This window comes from Coffea arabica, chromosome 2e (genome assembly GCF_036785885.1).
Source record: "Coffea arabica cultivar ET-39 chromosome 2e, Coffea Arabica ET-39 HiFi, whole genome shotgun sequence".
In the NCBI taxonomy this organism is placed as follows: Eukaryota; Viridiplantae; Streptophyta; class Magnoliopsida; order Gentianales; family Rubiaceae; genus Coffea; species Coffea arabica.
In genome coordinates this window covers 8543598-8560490 of record NC_092313.1, presented here as the reverse complement: position 1 = coordinate 8560490, position 16893 = coordinate 8543598, and the positions used below count along the sequence as shown (strand labels likewise).

Below are 16893 nucleotides of genomic sequence, written 5' to 3'. Positions count from 1 at the left end.
TCCAAAGTTGACAGTTCCAAAAGTGCAAGATTTGATTAATCAATGCACATCAATATCCTGTAACAGAAATTAAGTTTCCTAAATACTCTGTAAGATTTCATCAATTTTCCGTAAGATTGCTCTAACTTTTTAGAGAACCAATAGACGCTCTAGCTGTTACAATTTTGCAAGTCTGCTTCACAAATTCAATGCATGCTTCTTCATTCATAATCAAGATAGCTGCCTCTACATTCATAAATGAAATGTAAGTCTTCTAGAAAGCTCCCAAACTTGAGGAAGTTTTTTTTTTTTTTTTCTATTTCATAAGAATTATATTTTGTATTTGAAATGATTTATTCGGATATATCATTATTACTTCCTCTCCTAAACTAAACATGGCTACTTAAAAACATGTCCTCTATTAAGCTCCAAAAGAAAAAAAAGCAAAAGGGCTTACTGTTCTATATATTAAAAGGGCTGATCTCCAAATTAATGACAATAGTCACGGCAAATTTTATCAGGATATGAACCAAAAACTGGACAAGTTTAGTAGTTAGTTTTTTGACCAATGAAATATCATCAATTGGACAAATAAGAACTCCATTTATATATATATATATATTCCCACTCCTCCCCACGCTCCTTCCCTTGCCACTGAAGTATTTTTATTAGTCAATGACGATCGATCTTGTTAAATAATAATTGATTCCGGACAAAACTCTTTTTTCACAACACCGGTTTGTACGACAAACGTACTTGGTTATTATTGGTTGTGCTAATCAAATTTTTAACACAGTTTTTGCCTTTTTTACCCTACAAAGAAACCCTAACTTTCATGCCACGTGTAACATATTGAAAATTACCATTAGCAAAAAGATTCCAACGTCTGTATAACTACCAAGAATCAAAATGGAAAATAAAATCAATGCAACCGAAAAGATTGGCGCTTCCATGCACGTTCCAAAGATCTTCAATGGTAATTTCTTCTTTCGAAAGAAAACAGCCTCTAGTCTCTCTTCCATCTCAGTAACGGCCTCTTCAAAACCTTCTTCAATTTCAGCATATGTTTGCACAAATAGGGGGAGAATTTAGTATCTATCGCGTGGAAGGAAACTTGACATATTCATGACTGTATTGCCATTAACATTCTGATTCTGAAAATTACACAAAATATTTCTATTCCTATAATTAAAAATCTACCATCAATGAAGAAACTTCCATTTATGCAATGCCCAAAGCCTTGATAAATATGTCCCTTCCCTCTCCTTCGAAGCACCGAAATTACTTTCTCCACTGCAGCAAGAAAACCCTCGGGAAGAAATCAACTAAGCTTCTCCTGTTATTGTTCTACAGCTAGCCGAATCATGGAATATCACCAAGACTCCTTCAGTGTTCTCATGTTCCCATGGTTGGCACATGGACACATCTCCCCTTTCCTAGAACTAGCCAAAAAGCTTAGCCAGAGAAACTTCAAGGTTTACTTGTGCTCTACGCCAGCATGCCTGGTTTCAATCAAGCCAAAACTTGCTGAAAATTTTTCTGCGTCAATTCAACTAGTAGAACTCCATCTTCCAACTTTGCCAGGCCTTCCTCCTGAGTACCACACAACCAATGGTCTTCCAAGCCATCTCATGGCCACTCTAAAACAGGCCTTTGACATGGCAAGTCCTAACTTCATCAAGATTTTGGAAGCCATAGAGCCTGATTTGCTCGTATATGATATGCTCCAGCCATGGGCACCAACGGCTGCATCAGCCCTTAATATCCCTGCTGTTGAGTTCATTAGCAGTAGTACAACGATGACTTCCTTCATGTTGCATGTCCTCAAGAACAATCCAGGTACCAAGTTTCCCTTCTCGAATATTTTCCACGGAGATCTTGAGGCTATTCTTGCCAACAAGTTGCACGATGATGTCAAATTTCGTTCTAAAGAGATAAATCGTGTTGTCCAAAGCCTCCAACTCTCTTCCAAAATTATTTTGATCAAGAGTTTCAAGGAGATTGAGGGTAAATATATTGATTATCTTTCCCTGTTATCTGGCAAGAAAGTAGTACCGGTTGGTCCACTTGTTCAGGACCCTAGTAGTACCCATGGTAATAGTGATGATAATTTGGAGATCATGGAATGGCTTGACAAAAAAGAAAAGAAATCAACAGTTTTTGTTTGCTTTGGAACTGAGTATTTTCTGTCCAAGGAAGACAGGGAAGAAATAGCTCACGGGCTCGAGCTTAGCAACGTTAACTTTATATGGGCTATTAGGTATCCAAAAGGAGAGAATCTTCAACTTGAGGAAGCGTTGCCAAAAGGGTTTCTGGCCAGGGTAGGAGAGAGGGGAATGGTTGTGGATGGATGGGTACCACAGGCAAAAATTTTGGGCCATTCTAGTGTTGGTGGATTTGTGAGCCATTGTGGGTGGAATTCAGTCATGGAGAGTATGAAATCTGGCGTCCCAATTGTAGCCATTCCCATGCACCTCGACCAACCAGTCAATGCTAGGCTGATCGAAGAGGTTGGTGCTGGTGTGGAGGTTCTGAGAGAGGATGATGGAACTCTTGGGCGAGAGAAAGTTGCTGCAGTCATCAAACAAGTGATGCATGAAGAAATTGGCCAACTTGTAAGGGAACGCGCTCGAAGTCTGTCAAACAAGATTGAAGTGAAAGGAGACGAAGAGATTGATGTAGTGGTGGATGAATTGGTCCAGCTTTGTCTCGAGAAAAAGATGAAGGACGTAAAAAACTTCTGATTGATCGAGAGTTTATTCGTTTTGGTTGTTATGGGGGCCTTGTAGTAGTATATATGAGGTTCCCAAGTTTTGCTTTCAAGAAGTTTTTAGTGGCTAATTTGAGATATTAGTTGATGGATTATTACTCAAAAAGTTTTACTAGTATTTCCGTAATAGTATAAATAACTAGTTAATTTCCCCTTCTTGAATCACTACTGTCTTTCCCTCCTCTAAAAATTTGATCATATTTTCCTCTGCGCTGAATCTCAAAATTAGAATTGAAATTGGAACTATTACCACAATTTCCATCTCTAACAGAAATTTGAGATACGAACTGAGTACAAAATGCAATGCTAGACTATCTAATTATAAATAATTAAGTCAGTCTCTAACTAAAATTTCCTAGTCATTACTTTAATATGATACTGCAATTTTTCTTAGGCTGGTGCATACTGGCTGCTAGATTTTGAGCCATCTTACACGGATTGAGATCAACGGGGAAGTCTGGAAGCCAAGTTTAAGTTACCAGGCTTCTTTATTTCTTTCATTTATTGCAAGCCTTCGCCAACTCCTCTACAACCCCATCAATTTCTTCCTCACCTTTGCTTCTTATTTTCTGACTCAGTGATCTTGCTTTCCTCCTCAGAGTTTCTCCAGTTTCCTCTCCCATGACATGTTTAATTGCTTCTGCCAACTTTTCTCTTTGAATTCTGCCATACTCATCTTTCACAACCTCCAACCCTGCACCAACATTCTCCAACACTCTAGCATTTACAGGCTGATCATTTACCAATGGTACAGCTATAATTGGAACACCAGACTTCATAGCCTCCATCACAGAACTCCATCCACAATGACTAACAAAACCGCCAATATTTTCATGCTTTAAAATCTTTGCCTGAGGAGCCCATCCTCACACCACCATTCCGTTCTCTCCAACCCTTTCAAGAAAACCTTCAGGCAATACTTCTTCAACCCTTATTTCCTCTCCTTTTGGAAGCCTAACCACCCAAATAAAATTAACATCACTCGGCTCCAAACCAATGGCTACCTCTTCCATTCCCTCTTTGGACAAAAACAACTCACTTCCAAGACAAACAAAAACAGTCGAATATTTGTCTCTCTGATTGAGCCAATCTAAGGTACTACCAGTATTTGTATTGATCTCCTGATGGTCTTCAACAACAATATCTTCTACAAGCGATCCAACAGGTACAATCTTTTTCTCCAGTAAATCAGAAACAGAAAGATAATCAAAATACTTCCCTTCAAGTTCTTTAATTGTTGATCAAAATGATGTCACAAGACCTTTCCAAGCATTCAATCGGACGGTCTTTGTCTTTCTCCGGGTCCAAAGCTGATTCCATCAAATGAGCAATCTGGGATTTCTCATAATCATGAACATAAATTTCTGGCAAAGGGAAATCTGCACCTGGATTTTTTTATTGCATGAAACATGGAAGAAGTCATTGCTCCACCTGTGCTTACGAACTCAACTGCTGGAATGTTATGCTGCAAAGCAGTTTCTGGAACCCATGGTTGGATGATATCATTTATGACTGAATCTGGCTTCAGTTGTTTCAGGTGGTTAGAGAAGTCCGGCTCTGCCATCTCAAAGGCCTTTTCCAATGTGGGCATGAGACGGGGAGGAAAGCTTTTGGTTGTGTAGTAATGGGGTGGAAGTTCGGGCAAGTTTGGGAGATGGAATTCTACCAGTTGCATAGATTGTGAAAATTTTTCACTTCCATCAACAGCAAGTTTTTTCTTGATGGAGCTCAAATTTGTCGGGTTGGAACAAAATTGGACACTAAAGTTTCTTTTTGCTAAGTTCGTCGCTAGCTCCAAGAAGGGAGATATGTGACCATGAGCTAGCCATGGAAACATCAGGATCTTGATATTTTTGTGATTCATATTCAATGATTCTCTTCTGTTTCAGTCGAGCACACAAGTAGAATTTTCCAACAAACTTAAGCTAATACTCTCTTCTTTGTCATAGTTTTTGGTTGTGCTATATGTAGTGGTAGGTTTTAGTCCTGTCCCCTTGCCCTTTGTAGGATTATTTTTTACTGGAACTGCAAATGGAGAAAATCTAACAGATTTACAGATTATTTTGATCGGCATAAACTAATGTGGCATCGTAACCTTGGCTCATGCGAGAAATTGCTGATGATGCTGCTGGTCAATGGCTTCCGAAAATTGCTTCAATTATAACGATTCATCAATGTGAGAGATGTGAGGTAAAAAAAAACAATTTGTTGATTTTTGTTTATTTTTAGAGATGAATACTTGTGTAAATGGAGTTTAACAAGAGCTATACGCAAGTGCTGATACTGCAAAGAGAGAAAACGAAAGTTTGCACTATAAAATTTACATGTACTCTACGTACAAGAATCTACAAATTTTGGATTCAAGTATATAAATATAAAATTTTGATGCAATAGTGTACGTGGGAAGGTTAATCTACATTTGTGTATGCATACGCTCCAGAAAATTCTCATTTGTATGCTCTCAGTTATTCAAATGTTACGAGTATGTTGATATGAATTCGGATATGATCACCATTTAGAGTAGATAAAAAATCTGAGCTTCCATCTGAGAACTAGTTGGAAATCAGTGGAGTTGGCTAAGGCTTCCATTTCCCATCAATTGAAACTGAATCCAGCAGATAAAACCCTCGAAACAAAAATGGACTCGTAAATATTCTTGAAGAGAATCATAAATAGGTTGACGAATAATGAACTGAACTCTTGTACCATAGAAAAATAAATTTTAGCTTTGTAATGAAAACCAATTAACCATATCCTATCAGTTTGGACTAGATATCCTAGCAAAATGTGAAAAATTTTGTCAAGAGCAGTCACCTAAAGATCTTCCCGATAAAAATGGAGTAGCAATTAAAGATTGCCATTAATACTAGCTTATCTTTAAGGCTATTAATGATGGATGCATAGGTTTAAAATACGTCAGCAGAAGAACTCCATCCGGATCCCTAGCCAGCTTCTCTTCTTCCACGTCTCAGCTTTGGAGTCAGCAGAAGGAATCCATCCCGATCCCTAGCCAGCTTCTCAATTTACCCCTCGCCAGGCCACCACGTTATCATGTTTTGCTATGTTCTATGCCACGTTTCCCTACATCGCTTGGATGCATGCAGAAAGAAAACAACAAAATAGAGTTCTACCTCTTGAATATGTTAATATAAAATCATATGCAAGCAGCCAATTCCATGCACATGTTTTCATAATTATATTGAAGAAAGGAGAGAGTTGAGAAAAGTTTCCAGTTTCATGGATACAAGGAGGAGAAGTTTCAGGATTTTAATGCTGCCATGGTTAGCTCATGGTCACATATCTCCTTTTCTAGAGCTAGCCAAAGCACTTACAAAGAGAAACTTCTACATCTATGTCTGTTCTACACCAGTCAACCACAGTTCCCTCAAACAGAATCTTTCTGAAAAGGACTCCATTTCCATAAAATTAGTAAAGCTTCAAGTTCCTACTTTGCCAGAACTTCCTCCTCACCACCACACAACCAAAGGCCTCCCACCCAACCTCATGCCCACTCTCAAAGAAGCTGTAGATATGGCCAAACCTAGCTTCCATAACATCCTCAGAACTCTAAAGCCAGACATGGTTTTGTATGATTTCCTCCTGCCATGGGTACCAGCATTGGCGTCAGCCCAGAATATTCCAGCTGTGTCGTTTATTTCTACTGGTGCAGCATCATTTTCCTACGTCGTCCACTATAAGTTAAACCCGGATTCGGAGTATCCTTTTTCCTCCATATATTATAGAGAATATGAAAATAATAAGCTAACTGGAATGGCTGATGCAACTGCTAGTGGCATCAAAGATTCAGACGGAGTTATTAATTGTGTGGAGCAGTCATCTGGTATGATTTTGATCAAGACATGCAGAGAGATAGAGGGAAAATACATCGACTATCTTTCCCGTTTGTCAAAAAAAAAGATTGTCCCTGTTGGTCCCCTCGTTCAGGCGCCAGCAATTGAAGACGCGCCCACGAAAATCATCGAATGGCTTAGCAAGAAGAATCGTGGTTCCACACTATTTGCTTCCTTTGGCAGTGAATATTTCTTGTCCAGAGAAGATATGGAAAAGATTGCTCTTGGATTGGAGCTCAGCAATGTTAATTTCATATGGGTTATTAGGTTCCCTGTAGGAGAGGATATTAGCCTCAAAGAGGCCTTGCCAAAGGGATTTCTTGAGAGAGTAGGACACCGAGCAATGGTGCTGAAGGGATGGGCACCACAGGGAAGGATCCTCAAGCACCCCAGCATCGGGGGATTCGTGAGCCACTGCGGATGGAGCTCAGTAATGGAAGGCATCAAGTTCGGAGTTCCAATAGTAGCGGTGCCAATGCACCTTGACCAGCCACTGAATGCTAGGCTGGTGGAGGAGATAGGCATAGGTGAAGAGGTTGTGAGAAACAAGCAAGGAATTCTTGAAAAGGAACAGGTGTCAAGCGTGATAAGGAAGGTGGTCGACGAAAAGAGCACCACTGGTGAAAGATTCAGAGGAAAAGTAAGAGAATTGAGTGAGAAAATGAGAGAAAAAGGACAAGAAGAAGAGATAGATGATGTGGTTGAAGAGATGGTAGAACTTTGCAGGAGGGTAGACAGGTATAACTCAGTAGATATGCTGTTCTAGCACTGGATCACATCCCCTTTACATGTGTGTTCAGATTCTCTTCTGGATGCCCTGGGCCGCTGGAATCGGGTCTTCGAAAATTCAACAGGTGGTGATGATGAATAACTCAATTCCCGACTGTCTTGTGGATAAATAAAACGAATAAAACTTGTCTGTGAATGCATCGAGTTCACTAGAAATGACACTAGTTTGGAATACGAGGAACGCAGTCCTCGAGACTATCATCGAACCAAAGTATAAGATCGCTTCTTTAAGTTGTGAAACAATCCATCGGAAACTGTTTATGCGAAGTTATTCAATAGTAAAGGCACAAAGCTCAGAGAAGCCATCTTTGACTATTGTTTATTGCTTTCTGCTATCTTGATTGCTCAGGTACTACACATGGTACCTTATGGACGAATATTCGACACGGGCATAGAGTAGCAGCAGAAATCCACAAGTTCCTCACTTCAATTTAAGAACGTAATAATCTTTCTATCAATGAAGGTACCCAAAATTAGGCGTCTTTATTAGTTTTTAACTTCCTTGTGATTGCAAGCCATCAGGATAGTCTATCTTGCTGATTATACAAGCCAGAGCTAATATTAGTTGCTGAACTAAAAGATAGAAGTTAATAGGTTAATGTCTGTCCAGGATGTCACAGCTCTTCGTGGGGACTAAACTGCCAATATTCACAATTGCGAAAGTGAACGCGAAACAATTATTCTATGAAAAGTCGTACAAATGAAGACTGACAGCTACATTGCACCTGGGCACATCCAGATCTTCCAAGAGGCAACATGCTGTCAGCCTTCAAGTCTCCAACTTTAATCGTGCTAGTGAATCGCAAAACTGGAAAACAAATGCACGAGGGTTGAGTATGAATAGAAAGAAATTCTAAAGGCACACGAAACTGTACTATTCAACAAAAGCAGAAAATCACCAAGCAGCTGCAAGAGAATTGAGCAGTTCTGCCATTGGTTCTCTTCGTTCGGGACAAAAAGAAACTGGAGATGCTCAACTCCTTATAAGCCTCATTCAAACCTTTGAACTTTTCAACTTTCCTGCCCTGATATAAGGAAACCCTTAATCAGTACAGTTGAACAAGAAGATAGAAAAATTCATTCCACCCCTAGAAAACACATCAATCGTGCTAAGATCTGCTCATATTCAAGGTTATCAAAAGCATCCAATTTCCAGAAGCATAATCAGCACCAATAGTTAAATGTCTGCCGAGTCATTTGCCAACAAAACAAGAAAAAGGAAAAGGCGAACACCAGTATGCCAAAAAGATCAATTCGTTTCAACCCTAGTTTCTAGGCACTTCACAAAGAGAGCACTTTAAACATTATTCAAGGGATTTTTGCAAAAGATGGTTGCAAACCACCAACTACTTAAATTTCAAAACAAAAACAACAGAAACACATGACTAGCCCGATTCTGCAATGGAATAATAAATCTGGCCAAATTGCAAGTGCAGGGGACCTCTTATAGTTGAAGATCCCAACCCTAACCCCATGTTTCACATAACTTCGTGTCTTTGTATTACACAATGAATTAAATTCTCCTCAACTACAGCACGAGCAGTACACAATAGATCTCTCAACTGAAAAAGACCACTTTTGAAAGCAATAGAAGCAAACATATGCAAGGCATTTCAAATGATTTACTAAAGTATTTCATCTCTCTCGCCTTTGAAGAAAACCGGAAAATCGATGGACAATGTACAAGGCAATTCAAATCATTTCCATTCTGAAAAGCTTAGTTTAATTGCTTTCCACAGCACCATGAACATGGAAGCAAGGTCACTTCCTCACTTGTTAATAGTCAAAAGCAAATTTAAGCCGTTAGTGTTATAGTAGAAATCCAATAGTCGAATGAAAATAAAAGACAAAATGAACTTTAATGCATCTAAGCAAACACATGCAAAGAAACCAATAATTAGCCAAACTAACAATATATATACAATCAGGGAGGAGTAGCAGATAACAATCATTAACTTCCCTCAGCAGAAAAAATGTTGATGCTATCACAAAAATAGGTAAGGTTGGGCAGAACAATTTAATGAGGTTGATTAGCCAAATGCCTGCATCACCATCAAAACTTTGGAAGCAACTAGGCAGGGGATGCATGCTTCAGAATGCAGCCCTGGGAAAGAGTACTGTCAATAACATATCAAAAAGATCATACACACATTATCAAACAATTAGATTGAATCAAGCTAAACTGCACAGAATATCTCATACATTTGATGCTTATTAAACATCCGCAAATGCTGTGGACTGCAAAGACTCTGAAGCTCACCATACTTACAAAAGTGGCCAATATTCAACATTGAATACAATCCAAGGAGGTTTAGCACACAGCAAGTATTAACTTATTAAACAAATGTCTGAGAGTTCTATTCAATTGTAGGCCACAAGGCCGGTAGTCAACTGAAGCTTCCCTTTCCCAAAATATACCAATGAACAGTTTTGAACTAGCTGTTCAATTCAGTTAGTTTCTGAATTGGCATTGACAATGGATGCAACGGACCAAACAAAAAATAAGGTGCTAAAACCTAGTTTCAAAGAAAAATGAACATACTTGAATTACAGACATAGTTCTTGGAAGCTGCATGATTCAATTCATCTTTAAGGAAAAATGGAAATGCTAAAAAAGTATTCTATCTTATCTGCAAGAATAATCATGGATCATATGTTTAATCTGCAGTAGTAACACTAGATCAGACACTATGATTTCAATAACCTGCACCAGGTCTTCTACTGCTTTAAGCTTAAAGCTTAAAAAAATTGTTCCATCACCTGATATGCATCTCAATTACAGTAAGTATATCAAGCATAACCTGCTAAAAACAAAAAAGGAGTAAACAAGAACCAATCTAAATACATTCACTTCTTTGAAAATTGTTGACACCTAATTACATTGTCAGGAACTCTATAGATGGACCAAATTTGATTATCCAAGAAGGATAAACCAAGTACATTAAGTTATCTTGCTTGACATACAGTTGAGTAAAGAAAAGGGACAATATAAGATCCTCTGTCGATAGAAAGAATAATATCTGGAGAGGCTATTGAGTACTACCAGACGGAATAAGGTTCTTCAGCTCTGTCAAATGTTCATCATTGGAAATATGGAGCATAATGCGGAGATTAGTCAATAATAGTTCTTTATCCCAACTTAATGGGCCAGAAGCATATAATGCCTCCAGAGTGCAGCGATAAGCATGCAACTCTAACTTATGAATACTTACTTCTACACTTTCTTCGGAACAATGAGAGAGATTCTCCACTTCATCAAAGGAACGGCAATAAGATTCAGCATCAGTGGAAAGCATATCTGTACCTAGGAAAGGAACTGCTACAGCAAAATTAGAAAACTTATCTGCCCTCATACTGCTAGCACTACAACTCCCGACAGAAGAAGCATCACAATCAAAATCATTATCTTCTGAACTCGCAGCAATATTAGAGCCAGTAACAGCAGTATTGACTTTAGCTCTGTTCAAGTCATAATATCCACTTACTCCTTTGTAAAAGGTATTGTGTGTGCATTTCTCAATGGGACTAACTCCCGGGTAAGCAAAAGCATCTACCTTTCTCCTGAAAGTGGCTTGATCCACTCTTTGTCTCTTACCTTCCCTACCTACAGCATTAACATTCTGTGTTCCAGTATATGCATCCAAAACAGTTGAGCTATAGGGGGATGCTCTCTTCAGCATCCTCAAAGAGATATCACAGAAGTCCTTCCGTCCAGCATCATCGTGGATGGCTACGCCATGTACTCTTCTCTCAGGTTTACTCTTTTCTTTCGTTCGCATAGCCTCAAAACGCATCTTATAATGAGCATTCAAAGTAGATGGCCTGTAAGATCTCATATGCCCACAAGTTGCACAACCCTGCGAGTCAAATAATGGTCAAACATAAGTAACAGAGACATTGTTTATCATTATCACCCCTAAGCTATTATACTAAGAAATCTGACATTGTAACTAATAACATGTTTTCCCTTATCGCTTGACAAACCACAGCTACAATTTGGATGACAAGACTTTGACTAAAAGACTAGAGAATGGCTTCTGATGCATAATTTCTTGAAACTATGCGAAAAGGACAAGTTACTAGAAAGCTATTGATTCTTCGTCTGCCGAAAACAGGGAAAGGTCTTAAATAACTAACTTACCATACATTCTTCATTTCTAAACCCAACTATAGAAGTTAAAATCTTTATCTTCTAAACATTTCCTCCATCTAACAAGGATCAGGGTTTCAAGTAAACAATTCCAAATATTGAAGGATTAAACCGAGATTTCAAGTAGATGCCAAAAATTACCAAATTCAGCACATAAACCACAATCAAATCCCCAACCCCTACAACAATCAAAATCCAAAATAAAAAAGGAATACCATTTCCACATATGCACATAACTTTACTCCAAGAATCCATCAAAACCCTTTGTCTTAGATTTTAAAAAATGATCAATTTAAAATTTTTATCAACTTATGTTCAAGGTTAAAAGGGGAACTCATCCTAGAGAAGCAGGAGCTTAATACAGGAAAAACACCAGAAAATCCCATATGGTTCACCCATTATAGACTAACGAAGAAGAAATTAAATGCTTAAACAAGATAGTCAAACGAGACCTAATTAAGAAATTAGGGTTTAATATCAAAACTCCGAAATTTGCCCCCAAAAAAACAATTGGATTACCTTACCTTGAAATTGAAGCAATATTCTGATCGATGGAGCTGCAGATTCGTTGTTTGAGAATTTTAATTTCTCTCTCCAAAGAGAAAATTAAGGAAAAATTATTTGGATTTGTGAAATGTAATAGGGTTTGTCTTATGTGCAACAAGTAAATTGGGAGAAGGCTAAATGGGTGAATATGTGAATGTGCTAAGGGTATTATCGGAAAGGTAGATGCCGGTTTCAAAACTCGATCAGGCGTCACTCATCGGCCACAGGAAAATAGGTGTTTATTTATTTTACATTTTTTCTTATCTCCTAGGAGAAACATATGACTAGATGGTCAAACACAGTGGTACGTATTTTTTGAAACCTTTGTGTTATTATCCCACTAAAAATACTTGGATAAATTCAATCTGGTGCAGATCATGTGACCCAAATTTTATTATACTATGTCACCAATTCAAGAATTAAAATGTTGCAAAATTGGTATACATAGTCTAGAAGACCAAGTCTACCCAAGTTTTTGCCGTTTTTTGAAACCTCCGTGCCATTGCCTTGTTGAAAATACTTAGATAAACCCTGTATACAAAATGTGGCAAAATTGGATCACATGGTCAACAAGATCAAATCTACTCAAGTTTTTGCCATTTTTTTTAAACCTTTGTACCATTACTCCACTGAAAATACTAGGATAGATCCGGTTTATGGGAAGCATGTGACTCAAATTTTGTCACACCATCTAATCAACGCAAAATTTGAGTCGCATGATATATGTGACTGCATGTTGTCACCTGGTGCTTTCAGGTTAAAACATGGTTGAAAACTTGCGTTGGAACTAAAATTCGCTAACTTAAATTTAGAAGGGAGGTAAACTTAACAATTTCTAAAACGAAAAAAAATTCATTTAATAGAATATGAGTGACATTTTGAACAATTTCCCTTTTTATATTTAGATTTAGAAGGATACATCTCACATTTTTTTTCTTTTTGAGTAGGAGGAAGATAGATATTTGCAAATAATATTTTTTCCTTTTTTGGTTGTAATTTTTTTTTCCCTTGGGTTAGAGAAGGTAAAAATTTGGGCAAACTACAAGTTGTAATAGTGGATATCATTATTGTGTTAGACTTGGAAAAAGTAACTAAGGGGGGGTTTTTTTAGCATTTCTATCCTGTCAAACATCATCACAGGAAATTCGTTTGTGCAGCACTAGCTGACATGTCTTATCTCTATTCCCTGTAGCCTTCGCTGACGGTCAGTAAATTTTAGTCGGTTATGGAAGAATTTTACTTACTAAAACAATCAGCGAAAGTTTAGTCGCTGATAAAAGAATAATTTTACTTCTAAAATAATTTTCTATAATCTTTCCAAAAATCTTAGTGTCAATTTTATTTTCTTTGAAATCCTATTCTATTACAAGGAGGAGTTACGGGAGAAAGGAAAATCCTATTCTATTACAAGGAAGACGCTTCCTGCTGCCCTTGAGTTGCTCCTATTTGTTGTTTTGTCAAACCGTTTAACCCATTGACCATTGCTAAATCTTAGTGTCATGACTCACAGCATCGAATATTTTCCTTCTAAAATAATTTTCTATAAGCTTTCCAAAAATCTTAGTCTCATGATTCATTGCACTGAATTTGTTGTTTAATTTTGGACTAAGATGACGATAAAATAATGTCTTTGTATGTATTGGATAATCAATATACCAGGGATTATTGCTGCAAAAGATTAAAAAAAAAAAGTTAATTTACTCATGTCAATAGGTTTTCTCTGCTGAAGGCAAGTTGTTAATTAACCAAACATCCTTGGGCAAGTACGATTAAGATTCAGGTGTCATTGTCGTGGTTGTTGTTATATATATTTTTTAATTTAATTTAGCGTACATTCATATAATTTTACAAATAAATACAAAAAAAAAAAGAATTATATTGCTTGTAGGCCTGAATATAAAATTTTAATGTACATGTATAATCTTGAAATGTACACAAAATACTGAAAGGGGTACGATACTGGGCCACTGGACCAAAAGTCTATTGTTGTTGATCCATTGAAGAGGTGCACAAACAATTTGCGCCTCTTTAAACGGTTAGAGGAGAATCGCTGACTCGCTATCCCGATTGGATCACCAATCCGAATTCCAAATTTGTATGGTTCAGGTTAACTAAAATTGCACGCCTTCCTTGTGTGCAGTGGACCCCGCTTGAATTGTTATTTTCTAAAATTTTTGTAGAAAATATATTATAATAATTTAATGAATGTAAAATAAAAAAATTAATTAAAAAATATATTCACAAAAAATATAATTTCTTTTTTCAAAAAATAGCAATTCACACAAGGTGAGCTTGCATTTGTACATGCTTTGCTCAAGTTAGAACACAAGTTGATTGTGCGCCCATATAGTGCTACATCTAAATTGTTCCAACGCCCCAATCTACCAAACTTGTAGCAGTATAACAAAAAGAGTCCTAGTACACATGAATTCGACAATGCAGAAATTAAATCACTAATTGTCACATAAGCACTATATCCTTTAGTGAGTACCAATTTAACATTTTTTGACACTCATTTCTTAACTTTTGTTACTAGTCAGCGCATGCGAAAAACTGGAAAAGCAAGGTACCCTCGTAGCATGGTTCAAAATCATGGTCACGGCCCCAACCGTTTCACATCGGTCTCGACATATCGGTTGCGATTTCAGCGAGAAGTAAATTTTGAAGCATTTAATATTCTAAAAATTGTGAATAATATAAAAAAATATGCTAAAAAAAATAAGAAAAATTAGCAAAAGAAAATCTGTAAAATATACTTTTTTGATTGGATTTGACTTGATTCGAAATGACTCGAAACGATTCGACCGTCTTTATCCTTGTCGGTGACTTCTTGACTGAGTTCTCGGCGATTCATGCATTTCGAAGTCATCTTGTCCCGATATCAAAATGAAAAGCTTCATTTCGATGATCACTCGGCTGATTCTTTGAACCATGCCTTACGGGGCACCAAAGAATTTGCCTTGTGAAGGATGGAAGAACACATTAATAGTACCGACAAAGTTGGTGCGAGTAACCCTGTATTACCACTCCTGCACCAAAGTTAAACTCGTTCGTCGCAATAAAAAGTTGGATTCCTATTCTTTTGTTCTTTAACCTGCCTTAGCTTTTGAGCCAAGGTACAAAGCCTCTTTACCTGATATATGGTCACACTGATTCCGATAAAATCACAAGCTGGTTGGCCTTCAACGAACTTTCCCATGCTTCAAGCAAACTTTGGGATATTACTAATATATTTGCAGGTATGGCCAATAGTTAAGCTCATTTATGCAACAAATATGTAGTATATAGCAGGACAAAAAATCATGTATTTCTCGTGGTTTTCCAAAATCTGTACATAATTCTCCGGCAGCAGATTAAGCGTCCATGTTGGTCCTCCTCAACACAGTTACAAATGTTTTTAAAGATGATGAGAATCACAAAAGAGCTTGCTTTTACCCAAATAGTTTCAAGTGTAAGCAAGAGATCAGAGATAGACAGATAGAAAGTTTTAAAGCGAAAGCAAAAGTAGATAAAGAGGACGCTCTACAAAAGGAAAGAAACCCATGGCTGTAGAAACCAACTGATGATTCTCATGTCTTAATTCTTGCGGGCGTGTCCAGTTTGCCTGGAAAGAAACCGAACTGGTGCTACAGTACTCGGAGAATGAAGAACATTGCAAGTATAGGAAGCAGCGGGAGGTCATCGATGGACGATCATGATGATGAGGAGATAGCGAAGATGGCAATTGCATCATTTCAAGCTAGAGAAGAAGAGATCGAGAGGAAGAAGATGGAGATGAAAGAGAGGGTGGAGTCTCAGCTCAACCGTGCTGAGGAAGAAACTAGGCGTTTGGCACAGATATGGGAGGTAACAAAAAATTCATGTGGAGAACTCATAAGAAACTCGACCTACTTTTGTGATTCATGATTGGATTTAAAATATCTAGCACGAAATCATCTATTTCTTGGTAATTGTTAACTAGCAGGAGCTTGAGGTTTTGACGGATCCCATGAAGAAGGAAGTGGCAGCTGCCCGCAAAAGAATCGACTTGGTCAATCGAGAACTGAAATCACTAGGACAGGCCTGCCAAAAGAAGGTAAATTGAGCATCAGCCATGTATATATTATAATCCATCATATTGTTTTGGTGCATCATATAACGAGTGGTGTGAAACGCTCAACAGGAGAAAGAATACAAGGAAGTTTTGGATATTTTCCAAGAGAAAAGCAACGAAAAAACCCAACTAACGACCACGTTAATGGAGGTGAATATCGATTTCGAATTCGAGCCAGTCTCCATTTGGAGGCACTGTATATTCATCCACCCTTTTCCAGTTTTACAAGTCCTTGTTGATCTAATCCTAATTCCTTTCTGCTGTTTCCTCCCCGCCTCATGACGTTGCAGCTGGTGAACGAAAGCGAGAAACTGAGAATGAGAAAGCTTGAGGAGCTCAGCAAATTTGTCAGCACTGCCCGCTAATACTGGTCAAATTCTGCCATAAAGAGTTTCTGTAAAGTATTATGTATTGGCGCCAACTTGTGTTCCCTTTTTTCCTTTTCTTGTTTTATGAGGAAGCATCTTGCTAACTATTACTAGAAGAACACTGCATTAATGGGTACATAATAACAAGTACTGAAACGCTTGAGTGCTGCCAGTGTATGTGTGTTTGTGTAGGCTGTGTGCTGTAAAGAATTCTAGTCACGAATCCAGTTTTGCATAAGCAAATCTGGCCTCAACAACTACATTGAGGAAGCTGATTTTCTTCAAGGTTGTTGTAGCCAAAAGTGAGTGGAGTGTTGTGAACTATGCAACGCCCGAACCACATCACC

The 16893-nt window shown here is 37.8% G+C and overlaps 4 protein-coding genes and 1 pseudogene across 8 annotated transcripts; 3 read left to right on the top strand and 2 right to left on the bottom strand.

Moving 5' to 3' along the window:
* Positions 1-1343: 1343 nt before the first annotated feature.
* Positions 1344-2723, top strand: LOC113728503 (UDP-glucosyltransferase 29-like). Its single transcript, XM_027252904.1, has one exon. It carries the CDS (start codon positions 1344-1346, stop codon positions 2721-2723), a length of 1380 nt encoding a protein of 459 aa, XP_027108705.1.
* A 272-nt stretch (positions 2724-2995) lies between these two features.
* On the bottom strand, positions 2996-4874 carry LOC140037183 (UDP-glucosyltransferase 29-like; annotated as a pseudogene).
* A 1019-nt stretch (positions 4875-5893) lies between these two features.
* LOC113729684 (UDP-glucosyltransferase 29-like) lies at positions 5894-7704 on the top strand. The gene has a single exon (XM_027253937.2). It carries the CDS (start codon positions 5987-5989, stop codon positions 7364-7366), a length of 1380 nt encoding a protein of 459 aa, XP_027109738.1. The 5' UTR covers positions 5894-5986; the 3' UTR covers positions 7367-7704.
* Positions 7705-7837: 133 nt separating this feature from the next.
* Positions 7838-12349, bottom strand: LOC113730700 (uncharacterized). 4 transcript variants are annotated; one of them, XR_003458387.2, is made up of 4 exons: positions 12064-12349; positions 10944-11246; positions 8289-10848; positions 7838-8197 (listed from the first exon to the last, which is right to left on the bottom strand). XR_003458387.2 is itself a non-coding variant. In XM_072078710.1 (4 exons), exons 2-3 carry the CDS (start codon positions 11223-11225, stop codon positions 9461-9463), a joined length of 657 nt encoding a protein of 218 aa, XP_071934811.1. In that variant the 5' UTR covers positions 11226-11246; positions 12064-12316; the 3' UTR covers positions 7838-8197; positions 8289-9460. The 4 variants fall into 4 exon arrangements, 3 of the variants coding, with proteins under 3 accessions (XP_071934811.1, XP_071934809.1, XP_071934808.1); XM_072078710.1 differs by having other exon boundaries at positions 8289-9493; positions 10602-11246; positions 12064-12316; XM_072078708.1 differs by having other exon boundaries at positions 8289-11246; positions 12059-12326.
* A 2692-nt stretch (positions 12350-15041) lies between these two features.
* LOC113730699 (uncharacterized) lies at positions 15042-16718 on the top strand. Of its 2 annotated transcripts, XM_072078706.1 has the most exons (5): positions 15042-15324; positions 15685-15931; positions 16050-16160; positions 16248-16328; positions 16469-16718. In XM_072078706.1, exons 2-5 carry the CDS (start codon positions 15728-15730, stop codon positions 16541-16543), a joined length of 471 nt encoding a protein of 156 aa, XP_071934807.1. In that variant the 5' UTR covers positions 15042-15324; positions 15685-15727; the 3' UTR covers positions 16544-16718. The 2 variants fall into 2 exon arrangements, with proteins under 2 accessions (XP_071934807.1, XP_027111365.1); XM_027255564.2 differs by lacking the exon at positions 15042-15324 and having other exon boundaries at positions 15345-15931.
* The last annotated feature ends 175 nt before the right edge of the window (positions 16719-16893 follow it).